Raw genomic sequence first — 18,963 nt, 5'->3', positions numbered from 1 at the left:
ATTAAAATATCAACCAAAAAAACCTTCATATCAAAACAGTATGTGTTTTTCTTAGAATAAGGAAGTTGTATGAGAATCAGGGTCTTTTCCACCTAACTCCAGCTCCCCGTCCTCCCCCAAAATATGTACCAGTTCCGACTTACATACAAATTCAACTTAAGAACAAACCTACAGTCCCTATCTTGTACGTAACCCGGGGACTGCCTGTATTGATAATCCCTTTCACACATCGAGCCTCTGAGTATAACTGGCCCTCCTTATACATTTAAAATAGAGGTGTCAGTGTGGAGTTGACTATATGATTAACTCATAAACCTAGCCTTATCAGTTAATCTTTTTGACTACACACATTCCTGCTGCTGCCTCTGGATCATAGGCGATGATGAGGTGGGGGGAAGGCTCCCCAAGAACACTGGATTCACCTGCTGGCCCCATGTTCCTCACAGCTTTTCAAAGTGGCAGTGCTGAGTGGAGCCCTGGCTCAGCTGGGGACTCCCCCACTGAGCCCAGGTGCCGTACAGAGCTGCCTCCCCAGATGATCCATGTGGCGCTGCTGCTTTGAAATGCTGAGTGCAGCCTGGGGGCACCCCAACTGGCTCCAGGCTGTACGCAGTGTTTCAAAGTGGCAGCACTGCATGAAGCCTGGTGTCTGGCCCCAGGCTCCACACAGCACTGCTGCATTGAAGCTCCACCTCTTCTCCTTCCCCACCCCCCCTTGCTGCCTTTTTCTGATAGAGGCAGCAAGGAGGAGGGGGGAGCGACTAGTCGACAAGCCTGTTGACTATCGGATACTCAACTGGTTGTTCATATCCCTAATACTCAATTTAAAATACTTTACAAATATAACTCTGTTGTCAATGCTTTAGGTGAAGTTGGTTTGAAAGTTGACAGGTGAAAGGTTTGCCTCATCTTCATATGAAAAGGGTCCCCTGTCTATGAGGATATCCATCTTTTCATCCTCTGCTCCTATCCCACACATTAGAATCTGAATACATTAATAATGTTGAATATGGTGTGTGTTGGGGGGGAGGGAGGGGGAGGAGAATAAAAATAAATCATGCTTAGAGTTTTTAGTTCCGCTGAGTAGTGTGGTATTGTTAGAGAATGGTGAACATGCATCACTTTTGGCAATAGACAAAAGCGTGTGATGTGAATAAACATTTTTGAGAAAAAAATGTACTATGGCTTTCCATATATAGGATAATAGGGAAACATCATCCTATTTTAATTTGGAAGAGGCCATGCATTTTATGTCCATTTCAATGCTGTTTATTCACATTCCTCAATATGCCTGTCTTGGTTTCATTTGTAAGATAAAATGGTACATGACACACTTTACACACATCCTAAATTGTCTGAACTAAGTACAGATACATGATAAATAATACTCCAATGTTTGTAACATTAAGGGTGGGTTTAAAAATATCTGCAGCATGTTCTATGCCAGTGTTGTTAATCTCATCCAGGATTCCCTAGTTTTAGAGGAGTAAAATAGTTGAGTATTCTTGTCAAGGATCCCAGTTTTCCATGTTGGGGGGAAAAAAACAAAACTAAAAATAAAAATAATTGTTTTTGCTATTTAAAACAAAATGCTGAAGTTCAGTTTCCTTACTGAACACAGTGTCTTACTGATATACAGTAGAACCCCATTTAGCCAAGACCCAATTGTCCGGCTCTCTGTATAAACTGAACCACCAGCAACCCAGGCTTGACAGTAGTTGGGGCTCCAGTGGTCAGCCCTGGGCTGCTGGAGCTTAGAGCCCTCCTTCCCCCCCCACCCCCCAAAAAGGGGGATAGAAAGCTCTTTGCCAATTCTCCTGCTTATCCCAAAATTTAGTTTCCCATCTGGCCCCAGTCACAATTAGATCAAATAAACAGGGTACATTTTAAGATGCATTGGAAAAATTAACCACAAGAGGGGGAGGTTGTGCACACTGAATAAGTGAAATTGGCACTTTCAGTAAAATGCAGCTAATATTCCTTTTTCACAAAAACGAAAAAGTATTCTTTGTAAAAAGGCAAATTCTGAGGGGGGTTTTCCCATTGCAAACAGATTTTTAGGATCCCTGCTAATAAATATTCACTTATCTTTAGTTGCTCAGCAACTGGCTTTATTCAGAACAGTATTTTAATTTACTTTGACATTTAAATCAGGAAAGTATATTTTGAAACCTACTTAGGCCTCATGGTACAAATTAAGGCTACAGCCGTTTGTATTTGGTTTTAATAGATACATAAGTAAATCTAAACTCACACATAGTAAAATATGGGATTAAAGACTGATATAGAAGAACAGTGAAAAAACAGTTAAAATATTACTTTATGACCACCATTTTTCTTTGAAACTCTGACTGCACTTGCCTATCTCACAAGTACTGAAATATTGAAGGATTTTGGTTCAGTTGTGATAGGGTATGTCTACACTACAACATTAATTCGAACTAACTTAATTCGAATTAGTTAATTAACTTAATTCGGATCCAGACTAAAAAACTAGTTCGAATTAGCGTTTTGCTAATTCGAACTAGCATGTCCACATTAAGTGGACCCTGAACCGGGCTTAAGGATGGCCGGAAGCAGTGCCGGCAGGGCATCAGAGGAGAACTTAGAGCGTGGAGATGCTGTCTCAGGCTAGCCGAGGGCTGTGCTTAAATGGTCCTGACCCCCACCCCAGACAGACAGTTCTCAGGGGTGCCCCGCTTGCAAAGCAGTCCTGCCTTGGATTGCCCGGACTACCCACACTGGGCACATCACACTACTCAGCCATCAGCCCAGCTGCACTTGCCGCATGCTGCAATCTGGGGAGAGGGGGCAATTGGGTGGCTGCAGGAGAGCTTCTACCCCCAGAAGCCCGCAGAGCCAGCCCAGTTCTCCCCATCGGGGGCTCGTACCCCATTCCTCCCTCACCTCCTTCCACTTACCCTTCCCTAGCCCCTCTTCTTGATGTACAAAATAAAGATAACGTGTCTTCCAAAATGGAATCTGTCTTTATTGAACAAAACTGGGGGAGACTGGGAAAAGGAGGGGGGAGAGGGGAAGAGAGAGGCTGGGAGAGGGGAGGGCAACTAAAATGATCAGGGGTTGGGAACAGGTCCCATATGAAGAGAGGCTAAAGAGAACTGGGACTTTTCAGCTTAGAAAAGAGGAGACGGAGGGGGGACAGGATAGAGGTCTCTAAAAGCAGGAGTTGGGTGGAGAGGGTGCATACAGAAAAGTTCTTCATTAGTTCCCATAAAGAAGGACTAGAGGACACCAAAGGAAAGGAATGGGTAGCAGGCTTCAAACTAGTAACAGAAAGTTGTTCTTCACAAAGCAAAGAGTCAACCTGTGGAACTCCTTGCTGCAGGAGGCTGTGAAGGCTAGACCTAGAACAGAGTTTAAAGGGAAGTGAGATAAAGTGATGGAGGTTGGGTCCATGGAGTGCTATTAGCCAGGGGGTAGGAGTGGTGTCCCTGCCCAAGGTTTGTGGAAGGCTGGAGAGGGATGGCACGAGACAAATGGCTTGGTCACTGTCTTCGGTCCATCCCCTCCAGGATCCCTAAGGTTGGCCGCTGTCGGCAGACAGGCTACTGGGCTAGATGGACCTTTGGTCTGACCCAGGATGGCCATTGTAAGCTCAGGGTCGGGGGTCTTAGTGGACCCCCTTGATTCTCTTGCACACCTGCTCCTGGGTGGCCAGGCTGGCAGCTCTCCTGCCCTAGCCGGCTGCTTTCCTGCACTAGCCCAGGCGGGTGCCCGCCTCTTGCGGTCCCGGGCAAGCTCCCGGGAGCCGCCGGCCTGGTCCCGGGAAGAGGGGGAGGGCTGGGGGGCATCGGGTGGGTGGCTCGGTCCATGTCAGGTGCAGGGTCTGCTGGCTGGGTGCTGGCAGGCTTGCACCTGACATGGGCACCGTAGCCAGCCCGTGCCCCTTTAAGGGGTCCGGGGCCTGGAGGGGGGCAGACGAGTTTCCCTGGTGTTGGCCAGAGTGGCCACCAGGGAAATCTGGGGAGGGCTAGCCTCCCACTAGTTCGAATTAAGGGGCTACACACCCCTTAATTCGAACTAGCTAGTTCGAACTAGGCTTAATCCTCGTAAAATGAGGTTTTCCTAGTTCGAACTAAGCGCTCAGCTAGTTCGATTTAAATTCGAACTAGCGGAGTGCTAGTGTAGCGCCTATTAAAGTTAATTCGAACTAACATCTGGCATGACGTCCGTTAGTTCGAATTAACTTTGTAGTGTAGACATACCCATAGATACTAACTAAACAAGGGTCTCTGGCCATTCAGTTTATTTAAGCGACGAGGAGTCCTGTGGCACCTTATAGACTAACTGAAGTGTAGGAGCATAAGCTTTCGTGGGCAAAGACCCACTTCGTCAGATGCATGCATCTGACGAAGTGGGTCTTTGCCCACGAAAGCTTATGCTCCTACACTTCAGTTAGTCTATAAGGTGCCACAGGACTCCTCGTCGCTTTTGCAGATTCAGACTAACACGGCTACCCCTCAGTTTATTTAGATCTTTCACAGGTTTACCTAAAGGCTACGTCTAGACTACATCCCTTTTTCATAAAAGGGATGTAAATTAGACGTATCGCAATTGCTAATGAAGTGAAGATTTAAATCTCCCCCGCTTCATTAGCATAAAAATGGCTGCCGCTTTTTTTCAGCACAGAGCTTTGTCGGAAAAAAGTACCAGTCTAGATGCTGATATTGAGGAAAATATAGCCTTTTCCGAAAGATCCCTTATCCCTCTATGAAATAAAGAATCTTTCGGAAAAGGCTTTATTTTTCCCTTTTTTCCGACAAAGCTCCGTGCGGGGGGGGGGGGGGGGAAACGCTGCAGCCATTTTTATGCTAATGAAGCCGGGGAGATTTAAATCCCCACTTCATTAGTAATTGCGATACATCTAATTTACATCCCTTTTACAAAAAAGGGATGTAGTCTAGACGTAGCCAAAGAGTAGAGCAGCAGGAATGGAAGGGCAGCCTACTGTTATAACAGTTTTAACAGTCTTAAAATCTGCCCCCTCTTTTTGGACTTTTTTTGTAAAAAGCACATCTACAAGGATTAATCTTGACATAACACTAATTTTCACTGAGTAATAATTTTCTGTAATTCCTAGAGTACTGCATCCTCTCTCTAAAAACCATGGCTGTGTCTAGACTGGCATGATTTTCCGGAAATGCTTTTAACGGAAAATTTTCCGTTAAAAGCATTTTCGGAAAAGAGCATCTAGATTGGCACGGACGCGATCGGGGCTTTTTTGCGGAAAACAAATCTGAGCTGTCTACACTGGCCCGTTTGTACAAAAGTTTTGCGCAAAAGAACTTTTGCCTGAACGGGAGCAGCATAGTATTTCCGCAAGAAGCACTGATTTATTACAGTAGGAAGTCAGTGCTTTTGCGGAAATTCAAGCGGCCAGTGTAGACAGCTGGCAAGTTTTTCCGGAAAAGCGGCTGATTTTCCGGAAAAACTGGCCAGTCTAGACACAGCCCATAGGTATAACTCTGTATGGCAAATAGAGGTCTAAATGTTGCCCCATTGTCCTAGTCTCTCCTTACTTGGGCTTTACCAAATTCACAGTCTATTTTTGTAAATGTCACGGTCATACCATTTTAAAAATCTTCAATTTCGTGATTTCACACATTTAAAGCTTAAATTTCAATGAATATTTATTGAAAAATGGCAAAATACAAACATGTAGAGCTCTAACATCAGAATTTATCAAACTGGGGTCCCTTGTGCAAAATAGGATTGCAAAGCTATTGTGTGTGAAGGGGGAGGGGGAGTGTCATGGTATCACCACCATTACTTCTAAGCTGCATTCAGAACTGGGTAGCTGGAGCACATCACCTGCTAGCTGGGAGCTAAGCTCTGAAGGCAGCACCAGCACAGGGAGCAGTACAGCCTTCACAGCTGGATTCCTGGCCATCAGCCCTTAGTCTTTGGTCACCCATCTCTGAGGGCAGTGTGTCCACTCTCAGCAATGCAGAAGTAAGGGTGGCAATACCATACTTTGCCACCCGTAAGTTTTGTGCTACTGCTGGCGGTGGCGTTGCATTCAGCTCTGCGTACCTGGCCAGCAGCTGCCACTCTCCTGCCACACAGCTCTGAAGGGAGTCAGAAGTTAGGGTAGCAATACTGCAACCCATTACAGTAGTCCTAAGACTCCCTTTTGGATTGCATCCCCCAGTTTGAGAAACATTGTGTAGTTGTATGTACTTTACCCTATAGTATAAAGGAGTATAGTAGAGGGTAAAAGTAGACAAAACCAGAATTCAAGGGGGAAACTAGATTTCATTGTTCGTGATGTGGTTTTTATATCTGTGAATTTGGTAGAGCCTTACTCATTGTCTAGTGGCTTCTCTATTTTTTCTGTCTTCCTAGAAGGGTCACTTTGTGCCCTGGTTTCTAACTAGATAGAACAGGATAAAATTAAAGAAAATAAAGTTTGTGTTAGGAAAAAAAAAATCAAAGTAAAATTACAAATGGTATTTTTGATTTTTTTCTTGTTACGGGTCATTTGTCCTACAGCTCAATATTACTAAATCCAGTGTACAGTGTTTCTAAAATCAATACGCAGTGGCCCACTTTAAAGGGAAAAAAGGAAAATAACTAAAAACTTAAAATAATGACACACACAATCTCTTTTTTTGTATCCCCTTCCCCTCCACATATACTGTTTCAGGTCTTGAACAAATCTGAACATAAACAAAATCACTTGTACAGCATATGCCCTAACATGTCTGTCTATTCAGATTGTCAGATTGCTTGGAGATGTTATATACCCAAATAAAAAAGGGGAGGATGGCATTGGAAGCTAGTTGTGACATTGCTTTTTTATTGTGGTTAGTGACTTTATTAATAGGAATTGGAGGCTACAGACTGTTTCACAGAAATAGCAGACTTGGCTGAGTTAAAAGTGTGCAAGTGTATGAGTGGGGGCACTTCAGTCTTGCTGTAACTGGAGTGATTGAATTTTAAGAATGCTTTTTAAAATCTGCCTCTGTATTAACTGGCTGTAGTGCAGGTTAACACTCAGACTCAGTAAGGCTCATTGTTGTTAATAGGGGTTGTTAAGGAAATGCTGAGTTACTTGTCTAGTCTGTTTGGCCAATATTAAAATCCAAGCTTTTTGTTGTGTAGTCTGTTTTAAAAAAAATAAATTATGCCAATTGCAGGTAGCCTGACATCACGTGGCCTCAGATGTTGGGTTCAGCATGGCCCTTAGAAAGCCACAGGTCATAATTGAGGTATTACAGATTGAACCTCTCTCGTCTGGAACCCTTGGGACCTGATCAATTCTGAATCAGAGAATTTTTTGGACCACAAGAGGTCAATATTGTCTAGCAGTGTTACCAGCACTTCCACTGTTTACTGGGTACTTAGAAGACATTTAGAGCTAAATAACAGCAGAGAACACTGAGAGTTAAGATTGGTGGCTGTAAACAAACTTTATGGGACTGTGGGAAACTTGGCCATACCCATGAGAAGTGGACATTCAACTAACTAAAATAATTCTGGATGACTGATGTTTTCGGACCAGAGAGTTCTAGATTAGAGAGGTTCAATCTGTAGTACTAATGCTGTCCTCAACCAGATATTTATTTAACTTTCTATTATAATTGAGGACACACCTATTCATAGAGGTTTTTTTTTAAAAACTTTGAGTATAGCCTCTATTTATTTTATTTTTTTTTATTTTTTATTTTTCTGTCTCTTCCCTCTTGTCCATTTCTGTACCACTAACCTCCATAAGAGAAGTCGGGAAGCTGACGCTTTATTTTTGCAATAAACTTGACTTTAATGGTAGTGAAGTTATAAACATGGTGTTGGTTGTTATTCCTGGGACTTTCATGTATATGTTGTCAGTGTTTGGTTCTAGAGCCCCATCAGATTACAGAGTCTGAGTAAGAAAAGGGTTGGTGTACACGACCTTTCTGTACGTAACAGCAGCCCAACATCATTTTTATAGTAAGAGTGGACAGTTAAGGTGACACATTTTAAGTTTTCCCTAATCAAGTAGAAACGTGATATTGGTATAACAATAGATGATCCTTAAAAGTAGATTTGGAAGGGTCAGATTTAAAGTAATAAATATTGACAATTTTTTGATCTTCCCTCTATCAGCCTTTCTTCCAAAGTATATTCAATAATTGGAACCAGAAGAAAGAGAAGTCTACAAACATACGATGTATTTCATTATTTGACATTAGTTCTCTGTCATGCATTTAACTGTCATCTTGTTTTACAGTACAAATCTGTTTTCATCAGTGGTATCTAAATTTCATTAGGGGAAGTTTTTAAAAAATTCTGGCCAGTGGATTTTATTTATTTATTTCAAAGTATTGCATTCAGTCAAATAATCCCAAGACTACTTAGACTAAATGAAGCATGTAGGCATGGTCAGAGCTTGCAGACAGCATATCATATGAATCCAACATTCACGTAAAGGTAATCTAAGTAGGAGCAAACTGATAACTTTACAAACTTGCTATGCAAAAATAAAGCAATGATTAAGCCCTCTAAAAAAAAAATCTTTTTTTAAATGCATACGTGTCAGGTGAAAGAATAGTACAAAGCCAATCTGTTGAAAGACTTGGAATTTATTTGTTTTTAATGATCAGATATAATTTCAGGTAAGATTGATTTTTCTTTCCTATTCACAACCTTGTGTGTAGGAAATTTTGCAGTGAGCACTGAGAATTTATTGTGCGGGTATACATAAACCCCATAATATAGTTCATACAAGAACTCTATTGCTTTATTTTGGACAATTTATTTCACCAATTTGTCATGCCATATTTACTGCAAATGTTGTGGTAATAGTTAAGAGTTGAAGAGTATTGTAGAGCTCAGTATATTATATACTGTAAGTGGACGTAATTCATTGATTTATGTAGTTCCATACACAAAATTTCATGAAAAGCAATTATAGTGACTAGGGATGTTATAGTGACTAAGAATGTATGGATTTTTGTAAATGTGTAACCCGGGGATGTGGGCAGGGGGAAACCTTATATGTAACTGTGAAGGTTAACCAGTGACCTTAGGCTTACTGGTTAACTGTTTAAGGATTTAAATGTGGGCATCCCTAATAAGGGTGTTAAATATCGACTAATTGACTAATCGAATAGTCGATGCATTTTGTGCCAACTATTTGATCAGTTGATAGGGCGTCTCTGCCTTTGAAGAGTAGCAACAGCCATAGGCGAAAGCACCGCGTAGAGCTAAGGGTCATCTGAGGACTCTGCAGATGATCCAGGGTTCCATGAGGCCTCTTTGAAATGCTACAAGGAGTCCAACACTGGGCTCTCCATAGCGCTTCAAAGCGACAGCACCACACGAAGTCCGAGGTCAGTGGGGAAGTCCCCAGCTGATCCCAGGCTCCATGCGCTGGTCCCAGGCTGCACATTGTGTTGCAAAGCGGCAGCGCCACGTGGAGCCCAGGGTCTGGCCGCAGGCTTTAAGCGGCGGTGCTGCTTTGAAGTACCCCCTTTCGACCTCTCCTCTTGCTGCCTCTTCTGACTGTCCTGTCGACTTGTCCTTCACATCCCAAATCCCTAATAGTGACTCCTTCAGGAACTCTTCAACATATCTTGACCAGTCACTCTTCCAAATTGGAATATATCTGGGACGGGCACCATCTTGATGTTTGTGTCTTAAACATATTGCTGATGTGTAAAAAGTTGTCATAACTTTTTCATGGTTAAGCAGAAAACTAAACACTGTACAGACATTTATCAGAGATTGAGAAATGTTGCACTAAAGGTGAACAATTGGAGAAAGAAGTACAGTTTTACCCAATATTAATAAATATACTTAAATATTAATATATAAAGTATCTGGCACATTCCTAGTGACATTTGAGTTACTTTTTTCTAAGCAATAGAACAGATTACTACTATGTAATCTCTCAGTTTTCAAACACTTTTCACTAAGTGCTCTGATGCACCGACAGGGCTCCTGAAGTTTGTTTTTTCTAGCTTCTAAGCTAATTTTTGCTAAAGAATGCAAGTCATTTTGGGGAAGCCTTTTCAAATGTTAAAATGTAAAATATTTGTGTTGTTGGGCATCAGCTAAAACGGCAAAGCTTTATTACTTTTCTGTTTTTTTAAAAATGAAGTCAGTATGATCATTTTGAGGAAAAAATATTCATTTATACTGTGTTTTGTCTTTGCTACAGAACAAAGCCATCCCCATCTGAAGGAGTCAAATCCAATCCATCCAAGAGACACAGAGATAGATTGAATGCAGAGTTAGATCGCTTGGCTAGCCTCTTGCCTTTCCCACAAGATGTTATCACCAAACTGGATAAACTCTCTGTGCTTAGGCTTAGCGTGAGTTACCTGAGAGCCAAAAGTTTCTTTGATGGTAAGAAATTGAGTTTTAATTTTTCATTGATTGCTTTTAAAATACTGTTTGGTGTTGAATGTTACTTTCAGCTGTTTTGGTATTTAAAATTGTGTATGTATCTGTATTTTAATGACATTTCAGGTTGTGTGGTGATGTACAGAAATGTACAGAATCAGTTGTCCAGATTCTTGAAAACCAAATGTAACTATTTATATTTCATTTAACTAATCAACTTGCATGTGGAACCAATATTGCCTTTAATGAGTCTTCCAGACCTTATCCTCAAACTTGCAAAGGTTTTGAGTAGATGAGATTTTTTTCCAAGAAGTGCCTTGATAAAATTGTTGAACTTAATACTTTTTAGAAGGCTTTTCCATCAGTTGGATGTTCTCCTTGATGCAGCAAAGGTAACTGCAATATGAATAAAATGATTGAACACCTACAGCCCCATCACCTAATTTGTTTTATCATCTAACTTGTTTGTGGAAGCTAATTTCTTAAACTAATGGAGATAGATTCATTCCTGTGTTAGTTCTGCATTCGCAAAAGAAAGCGCATGTGTGCGTGTGTGAGAGATAAGGAGCCAGTTAAGGGTTCTATAGGTTGGTCAGCTTTGACGCTAGATTTGGTTTCAGTTATAGCATTCTTGGAGCTATTCTGTGTTGGGCCAACAATATATGCTTCCCCATGCCAGTTGAGAATTAATGGAACAAAGCTTTGTGCTGTTCCTTCATTCCCTGGCCTGCCCCCTTGGCTAAAATGAAATGGTTGGCTTAATATTAGCTGAGAGCTTCCCCCACTATGGAAATTCTTATCTGTCCAGTTGTATATCTCTTGCATCATCTAAGCAATGTAAAAGAACCATACCCACATAAAATCTGATTGATTTTTATATTACTTGCTGTGACAGTGTTGAAGCTCTAATTGCATGTATAATCTCCCTGTCTCTCTCTCTCTCTCTCTCTCTCTCTGTCCTCTCACTCTGCATCATGCTTCTGCTGCGTGGCCTTCTCCTTCACCCTTCCCTGGTGTTCCAGGAGGCAGAAGCCACGCAGCCTCACCCCTCCCTGGTGCTCTGTGAGAAAACAGTTGATGCAGTACTTTTGTAGTATATCAGGATAGTATGGCATATGACATCTGTTCAGGACTACAGTTTGACAAAATTGTTGGTGGAACAGTTTTTCATGTCGCAGAGTGAATGGATCCTTTAACCGGAAATGGTGCCTCAGCACACTTGTAATAAGTTCAGCTCAGCTCTTCAGGCAGGCAAGATGAGCACAACATAAGCTTAGAAAGCTATAGGTGGCTTGAGGAAGCAGCTGCATGTGTGTGCTGCAGGGAATGAAATAGACTCAGAAAGTGAAGGAAATTGAATTGGATCCTTGAAGGCCAAATTCTTGAGTCAGAAGGAGATACGTTGAACTCCAGACAGACTGAATTGAATTCAGCTCTGTGAGGGACTGGTGATTCCTGATTCATGGAGATAGATAATGAACTGGAGTTATGCCGCGCGTCAGTCCCCTAGAGCAGTATTTCCCAATTTTATTTGGCCATGGAACCCTTTTCAGCTTAAAAGAATTTCAAGAAACCCCTAGGGTTGCCAGGGTAAAATTTGTCAAGCCAAAAAAAAAAGCCCACCAGAATTTTTGTCGAGCAAAAAAAAAAAAATGCCGAAAAATAGACTCTGTCACTTTAAGAGGGGGTAGAGGAGTGCTGCGTTCTCATGGAGCCCTTACTTTTGCTTAGCTTCCCAGGGTTCTGTGGAGCAGCAATTGGGAAACACTGCCCTAGATGGCTGGTTTGTTAGGTCAAAATCAGTTGGACCCGGGAAGGGGAGTGTGATACTATGTTATTGAGCCCTATTGAGCATTATGCTTCAGAGCCATCCTTGGGTATGAAAGAGTGCTTGGGAGCAGCCGGCTTGTGTTTTGATGAGCTCAAGATGTTTCATAGGAAAATACCAGTTTTCATTGAAACTTTCACAGCTGATTTTTTAAAATGCTTCACTTTGTAAAGGTTAAAAAGGTTTTTTGACTCTTTTTATAATTTATAATATACATGTTAGAACAACCACTTCAGCCTCATTGAAATAAAATGTTTCTGAATATTTTGTTTAACTCAAAATTCAAAGATTTTTATTTTTGTCCTGACTTAGGACAAAACCAGATTTCAGAATTTCCTATGGGATGGAAATTGCTGTTTTCAGCCTGCTCGAGAACCTGGTCTTTCAAAGTCCAGAAATGAGTACTGAGGTATGAATCCTGCACACACTATGGTTGTGTCTCGATTACATCCCTCTTTTGAAAGAGGGATGTAAATTAGGCAATTCGAAATTGCAAATGAAGCTTTTTCGAAAATACGCTATGATGCGATTACGCAAATGAAGCACGGGAAATTCAAATCCCTGCTTCATTTGCACTTTTGAAATGCCTAATTTCCATCCCTTTATTGAAAAGGGGATGTAGTTTAGACATACCCTTAGCCTACGTCTACACTGCGCATTGTTTCACAAGAAGATATGCAAATGAGGCACGCGATGAATATCACTGCGCCTCATTTGCATACCTAGTGAGCCTCCATTTTTGCAGAAGGGGCTTTTGCGCAAGAAGGAGCTGTTTACACTGCTCCTTCTTGCGCGAAAAAACCCTCTTGCACAGGAGCTGTTCTGCTGCTTATTTTCCGGAAGAACTTCTTGTTCTTCATCGCGCACCTTATTTGCATATCTTCTTGCGCAACAATGCGCAGTATAGACATAGCCTTAGAGTCTTGATCCAAAATAATACTGTATGGGAATATGGCAAAAACCTCACAGTATTCAGTCCGCTACTTCTGTGTCTCATATGACAGTGTCTCTGACTCATTTGGATGTAGAGTTCATTTCCATCCGTTTAAAGTGATTGATTAGAAACAGTTTTCTTGACACCAAAAGAGCCTGATGCATTTAAAGTGATTAATTGGAAATTGTTGTCTTGGCACCAAAAAAGCCTATATGAATTTTTGATGTAACATATCTGTAAGTAGATCCAGATTTGTAGCAGGGTTATATTAGCATTGAACTGAAAGCCCTATTTTATGGAATGAAAGCCATTTCACACAACAATATATCCAGTTCATAATATTATATGTAGAGATTGAACAGTAGTTGTAGGTTTATGCTTAGTATTTAATTTTTTGCATTTTAATTTTTTAATTTCTTTAGCACAGTTTTCATTCATTTGTGGTGAATATTTTCAATCTACAAGAAATATGTGCATGTACTGCAAGTTGCAGTAGTAACTTTGAATTTTCTTCATATTCAGAACTAGAATTAACTGAGGGCATGTCTACACAGCAGGGCTAAAGCCAAAATAGGCTATGTAACTTGAGGTACATCAGTGGTGTAGCTTAAGTCGAAACAGCTTATTTCGACTTTTGGCACTGTCTACACAGCAGGAAGTCCAAGAGAGCACTCTTCAACTTCCCTTACGCCTCATAAAATGAGGGTCAGTTATTCCAAAATAACACTGCTGTGTAGATGTACCCCAATTTGTGCTATTTTACAATTCTTTTAGATGTCTTAAAATTTTGACAATGGGAGATATATTTTTGGAAAAAGAGGAATCATTTTTTGGTATAGATTGAATATATTAAGAATGATTTTAAGGAGATATGACTATAAGGAAGATAACATTGAAAAATGGTATCTGTCATGAAATTCAGGTTACTCCTATTACAGGTTGAACCTCTAGTCTGGCACTCCCTGGTCCGGCAGCATCCATGGTCTGGCATGATTTTGTTAGCCGGATGCCCACTTATCATTGGTGTGGTCAAGTTTCCTGTGATCCCATGAAGTTTTTTTTTACAGCCACCTGTTCTGTCTCTCAGTGTTCTGTGCTGCTCTTTAGCTCTAATTTACCCCTAAATGTCTTCTGAGAGTCCAGTAAGCAGTGGAAGTTTTGGTAATTCTGCTAGACACTATTGACCTCCCGTGGTTCAGCAAATTCTCTGGTTGGGCAGCGGTCAGGTCCTGAGGGTGGTGGTCTAGAAAAGTTCAACCAGTATTTCTTATGCTGGTGACTTTACTATTGCAAAAACTTACTTTTATGGTGTCTTGCCACTCTTTCTGCTTACCTTAGATTAAAGTAAGGTTTATTACTGTAGATCTTACAGTTTCCAAATAAAGGAACAGAGTTCATGTTGCCAAGGTTTTTAAAGATTTAAAAGAAATGGGAAAGAGGAAGTGTCATGTGAGCAGGGTCTGATCTAATTTCTACTGAAGTGTGTAAATCTGCACTCAAACTTTTTTTTTTTTTTAAGAATCCTACAATGGGCAATTAGTGTTACTTTCATAATCGAAGGGCTTTGTAATGCATGAAATGGAGTGTACGGTGTCTTGTATATTTTGTATAGATTTAATATTGTGTGTGTAAATATATTTTAAAAATCAACAGTTCACGAAATTACAGGCTTTAAAAAGCCTCATCTTTTCTATTTTCATCCTGTTGTGCTTGGTAGTCTGTAATTCCAGCAGCTAAGTGAAAAACAAAAATATTCTGACATTCTAGTCTTCAGTACAGTTGTTTGTAAATGTATAGCACACATTTTATTCTGTAATTTAAACTAAGGACATGAAGTAGTGGTTAATAAGATAATCGAGTTGTTGCCGGCTACTTCTGCGGCTTTGCCTTTTTAAATGTATTAAAAGCTACCAGGTTCTTTCTACATTTAAAAGGCAGAGCTGCAATGGTCTGGGACCCAGCGCATGCCGGGACTGCTGAGTTCTGACTTCTGCTGAGTCCCCCGCTGAGCCTCTTCCCCCCCCCCCCACCCCCAATGGTGCTGGGGGGAACTGGCTTTTAAGCCGGCTCTCCCCAGCACTGCCTCCTGCTCCCCCCTTGTAGCCTCTGATACAGAGACAACTAGGTGTGTGTGTGTGGGGGGGGAGTGAGTAGTCGACTTGACTAGTCGCTTACATCCTAGTTTAAACTCTGTTAGATGTGAAAAGAGAGGCAGGATCTGTGTTGTTAATTTTGTTAATCTTTTGTGGTCATTCATCTTCAAGTGTCTTTAGTTATAGTTTTAGATGGAACTGTGAATATGTCTTTAAGAGATATTCTGAGCATTTTGTTGTTGTTAGCTCAGAATCCAAGTATTTAAAGACTTACACCTATAGTGTTAATAAGTGAAGAATACCAACAAATATAAGTGTCTAAGACTCAGACAGATGCATATTAGGAGTAGGGAGTAACCCTAATGTTTTCACTGTTTAAAAGACTTTGTATATTTCACTGTACAAGTTGCAACAGGCTTTTTCTGATGTAAAGTGCAGTTTAAAGCAATGGTGTCCTCTAAACTGTCCCATAAAATAGAAAGAACCATACTGTGTGTAGTTAACTGAACTAATACGTATTTAGAAAAGAATCTGTTAAATGCAAAAGTTAGTATTGGGATTGTCGTGTTGTTAACACAGCATGCTGAAATTAAGGGAAATGTTAAATGAATAACAGGATGCAAATGGGGGTGTGTGTGAATTCCTGCGGAAAGTAAAATATAAACGTGTAATCATATGATCTTGCTTGAAAGGAAACCCAAGTTTTTGCTGTAACAATAGATATTTTTTCAAAGAAAACACTTGCATTTTTCCAAGTTTAAATAATCCAGAGTGGATGTCTGTTTTCTGAAGACGGAAGTCCGCAAAGTCTGTGAAAGATAGAACTATTTTTATACTTTTTTAGTCATCTTAAGTAGAAATAAATTGTATTTTAATACATCTTTTCATTTAACTTTTACAGACTATTCAGCCATAGATTGAGTACAAGATGCTTTGAATGCACTTGTTTGCTTTTCAGGTATTAAGGCGATGCAGTAGTGGTTCCATAATGTTGCAGGAGTCATTCCAGTAGTCCTGGGTTAAAGAAAGCATTGAACTCAGCAGATTTACAATAAAAGGTGTTCTGTTAACTTTATTATAGTAAGATAGTAGTCTCCTTTGTCTTCCTTGGTGGTGGTGATCAGTGTTCCCTCTAAGATTTTCCATCCATGAGTGGCGTGAGTTTTGCCTAGTGCACCAACATTGAGGTCGTGCACTTGTTTGAATGGGTGCCACCGTGGCACCCAAGTTATTAACAAATATCTTATAAAACTCTCCCTTTTCCCCTCTGCTGCCATATCTCCCACCCTCCTCACCTCATTTGCTCCCCTGGTGCTTGCTGCCTCCCACCCTTCACCCTCCTCTGCTGTCCTGACTCGTGCCCTTCTCACTCCACTTAGACTAACTGGGACCTGCCCACCTCCTCATCCTCTCTGACTCCTGCATTTGTCCTCTCCTCTTGTGCCCACCCCTCTCCTCTAGCCACGCTGATCATCTGTAGCTGCCCCTCCCTTCCCTTCTCCTAACACTTCGCCTCTACCTGCCTTCCCTGCCACTCTCCTCTGCCCTCTAGGGCCTGTCCCTCCCCTCCACTCCCTTCTCTTTGTCTGCCCTTCTGCTTCTTCCCCCCCCCCCCAAATCCGTCTGGCACCTGCATCTTCCCTTATTCCTTGAACCCTCCTGGTACCTCTTCCTTCCCTCACTGCTTCTGACTTCTCAACACCTGCCCCCCTTTTCCTCTTCTTCTCTAGTGCCCAACCACTCACCACTTCCTACCCCAGTTCTCATGCCCCTCTGTACCCTCATACTTGGCTTGCTCCATCCCCTGCCTTCCTTATGCCCACTCCTCCTTTCAACCCCTCTTCCCAGCACACACTCCTCCCATCTCCTCTTCCTTCCTCTTGCCCTCATTGCCCCTCCCTTCTCTCGCATTACCTTGTCTCCTCCCTTTTCCCACCCCTTCTGACACCTTTCCTTCCCCTCTTGCCTCCCACTCCTCCTCCTACCCTTCCCCTCATTGTCTCCTCTTGGGACCCTGGCATTTGTCTCTCCTCCACTCTGCCCTTTGGTGCCTTACACTTTCTTCTCCTGCCCCCCTCCTTTCTCCTCAGCACAAGCCCCTTCCTATTCTCTCCTCACCCCACCTTCCCCTTAGTTCTCCCCCTGCTCTCCCCCCTTCTGCTTTCCTGACATCTGCACCCCTCAACCCCCTTGTGCTGGAGCCAATGTTGTTACCATATTGTTTTATTCTGCATATTATAAATGAGCATCCTCTGGAGAATTTCCTGTCCAGCAATTTCATTACTGAAGTGTACAGAGGCAGGAACAAGATCTAACAACAACCTGGCCAAACATTACTCTTGCAGATATCCTAGGGTTGGCAGCCAGCATTAAGCGAGCCCCTCAGCAAGACATAATTAACAAAGTACGCCCTAGCCTCATGTAAGGAAAGGAAATCCCTCTCGTAAAGCTCCCTTCTCCCTGAGCGCAGGTAGGGAATGGCCCTGAGCGCAGGTAGGGACTTGGCGCAGAGCAGCTAGTCCCTCTTGGGGCACAGAGCCAAGTGTCCCGCACTGGAGACACCTGGGGAAGAGGTCTGTACTGAGGAGCTCATACCAGCCACTGAGAGTCACTGTTGCTATGCAGGGGCCCAAGCGCCGAGAACTCTGGATGAGGGGAAGGCACAGTGCTCTCCTCTAACCCGAGTTAAACCTCTGCAGACAGGCTGCGGCCTCCAGGGCATGCCTTGCACCTCGAAGAGCGGGAAGTGGTGCACGCCACCAGCATCCCACTCCCGAGGGCCAGGTCTCCCATTTGCCCCGTGTGCCAGGACTGGAGCCAGGGTTGTAGTGCTATTTTTAGCAGCCCTCTGACAGATGGCCCTGCCCCCAGAAGCACCTGCAGTCGCGACTGCGCAGCTCTGCCAAGGAGGTGGGCAAGATGGAAATTCTTGGTGCGTGCCCATGCAGCCATGCACCGTGCAGGGAACACTGGTGGTTCCTTCAAGAAGTGGCACTGTAAGTTTGTAAATGATACTATATGAATCTTTAGTGATATTTAGCAATTAGTCATATTCACGTATTGAGCTGCCAACAATCTGAATTAGGGATGTTAGCATATAGTCGTTTACACAGTTAACCAATAAGCCTGGGTTGATCGATAATCCTAACAGCTGCATGCACCCTATCCCACCACCTCTGTATCAGAGGTGGCAGCTTGGAGGGAGGGCAGATGGAATATGCACAGGGAACTTGCTTAAAAGCTAGTTGCCCATGAGCACTGGCTCCTGCAGTACTGTCTTCCTCCTCCTACCCAGCACTGCTGCCTCTGATAGAGAGGCAGTAGTATGGGAGGGGGGGAGGTGACTTTCAAACTGACTCTGTGCTTGTATCGGTTTCTGCAGAACAGCCTGCACACTCCCCACAAGCACTAACTCCCACCTTCCCGCCCCCTGTATATAAACATGTAACCACTAAAACAATTCAGTAGTTATGTGTTTACACACATACATTAGTTAACATCCCTAATCTGAATAGAATACAAGTAACCCACTCTTCGTAACCAAAAATATGCAAAGGTAATTGTTGACTGAATTATTTGTAATTACGTTTGTGATATGGGTGCGACAGTTGCATACCGTGGAACAAGCTACCTATGTTGCTGGCATAATACAAAAACACTGTGCTATTTGTTGACTTGTAATATATGTATATTAAGGATATTAAATATTGAGTAATTTACTAGTCGAGTAGTTGATGGAAATTCCATCGACTACTCGA

The 18,963-nt window shown here is 42.2% G+C and overlaps 1 protein-coding gene across 1 annotated transcript in view; it reads left to right on the top strand.

Annotated features, from left to right (window-relative positions):
* Positions 1-18,963, top strand: part of AHR (aryl hydrocarbon receptor) — a 103,803-nt gene that overhangs the window by 6,004 nt on the left and 78,836 nt on the right. The window contains exon 2 of the mRNA XM_075922259.1: positions 10,166-10,353. Within this exon, the coding sequence (XP_075778374.1) occupies positions 10,166-10,353 (188 nt within the window). The remainder of the gene's footprint in view (positions 1-10,165; positions 10,354-18,963) is intronic.

Source organism: Pelodiscus sinensis, chromosome 2 (genome assembly GCF_049634645.1).
Source record: "Pelodiscus sinensis isolate JC-2024 chromosome 2, ASM4963464v1, whole genome shotgun sequence".
Classification (NCBI taxonomy): Eukaryota; Metazoa; Chordata; order Testudines; family Trionychidae; genus Pelodiscus; species Pelodiscus sinensis.
This window is presented reverse-complemented; position numbering and strand designations above follow the sequence as displayed.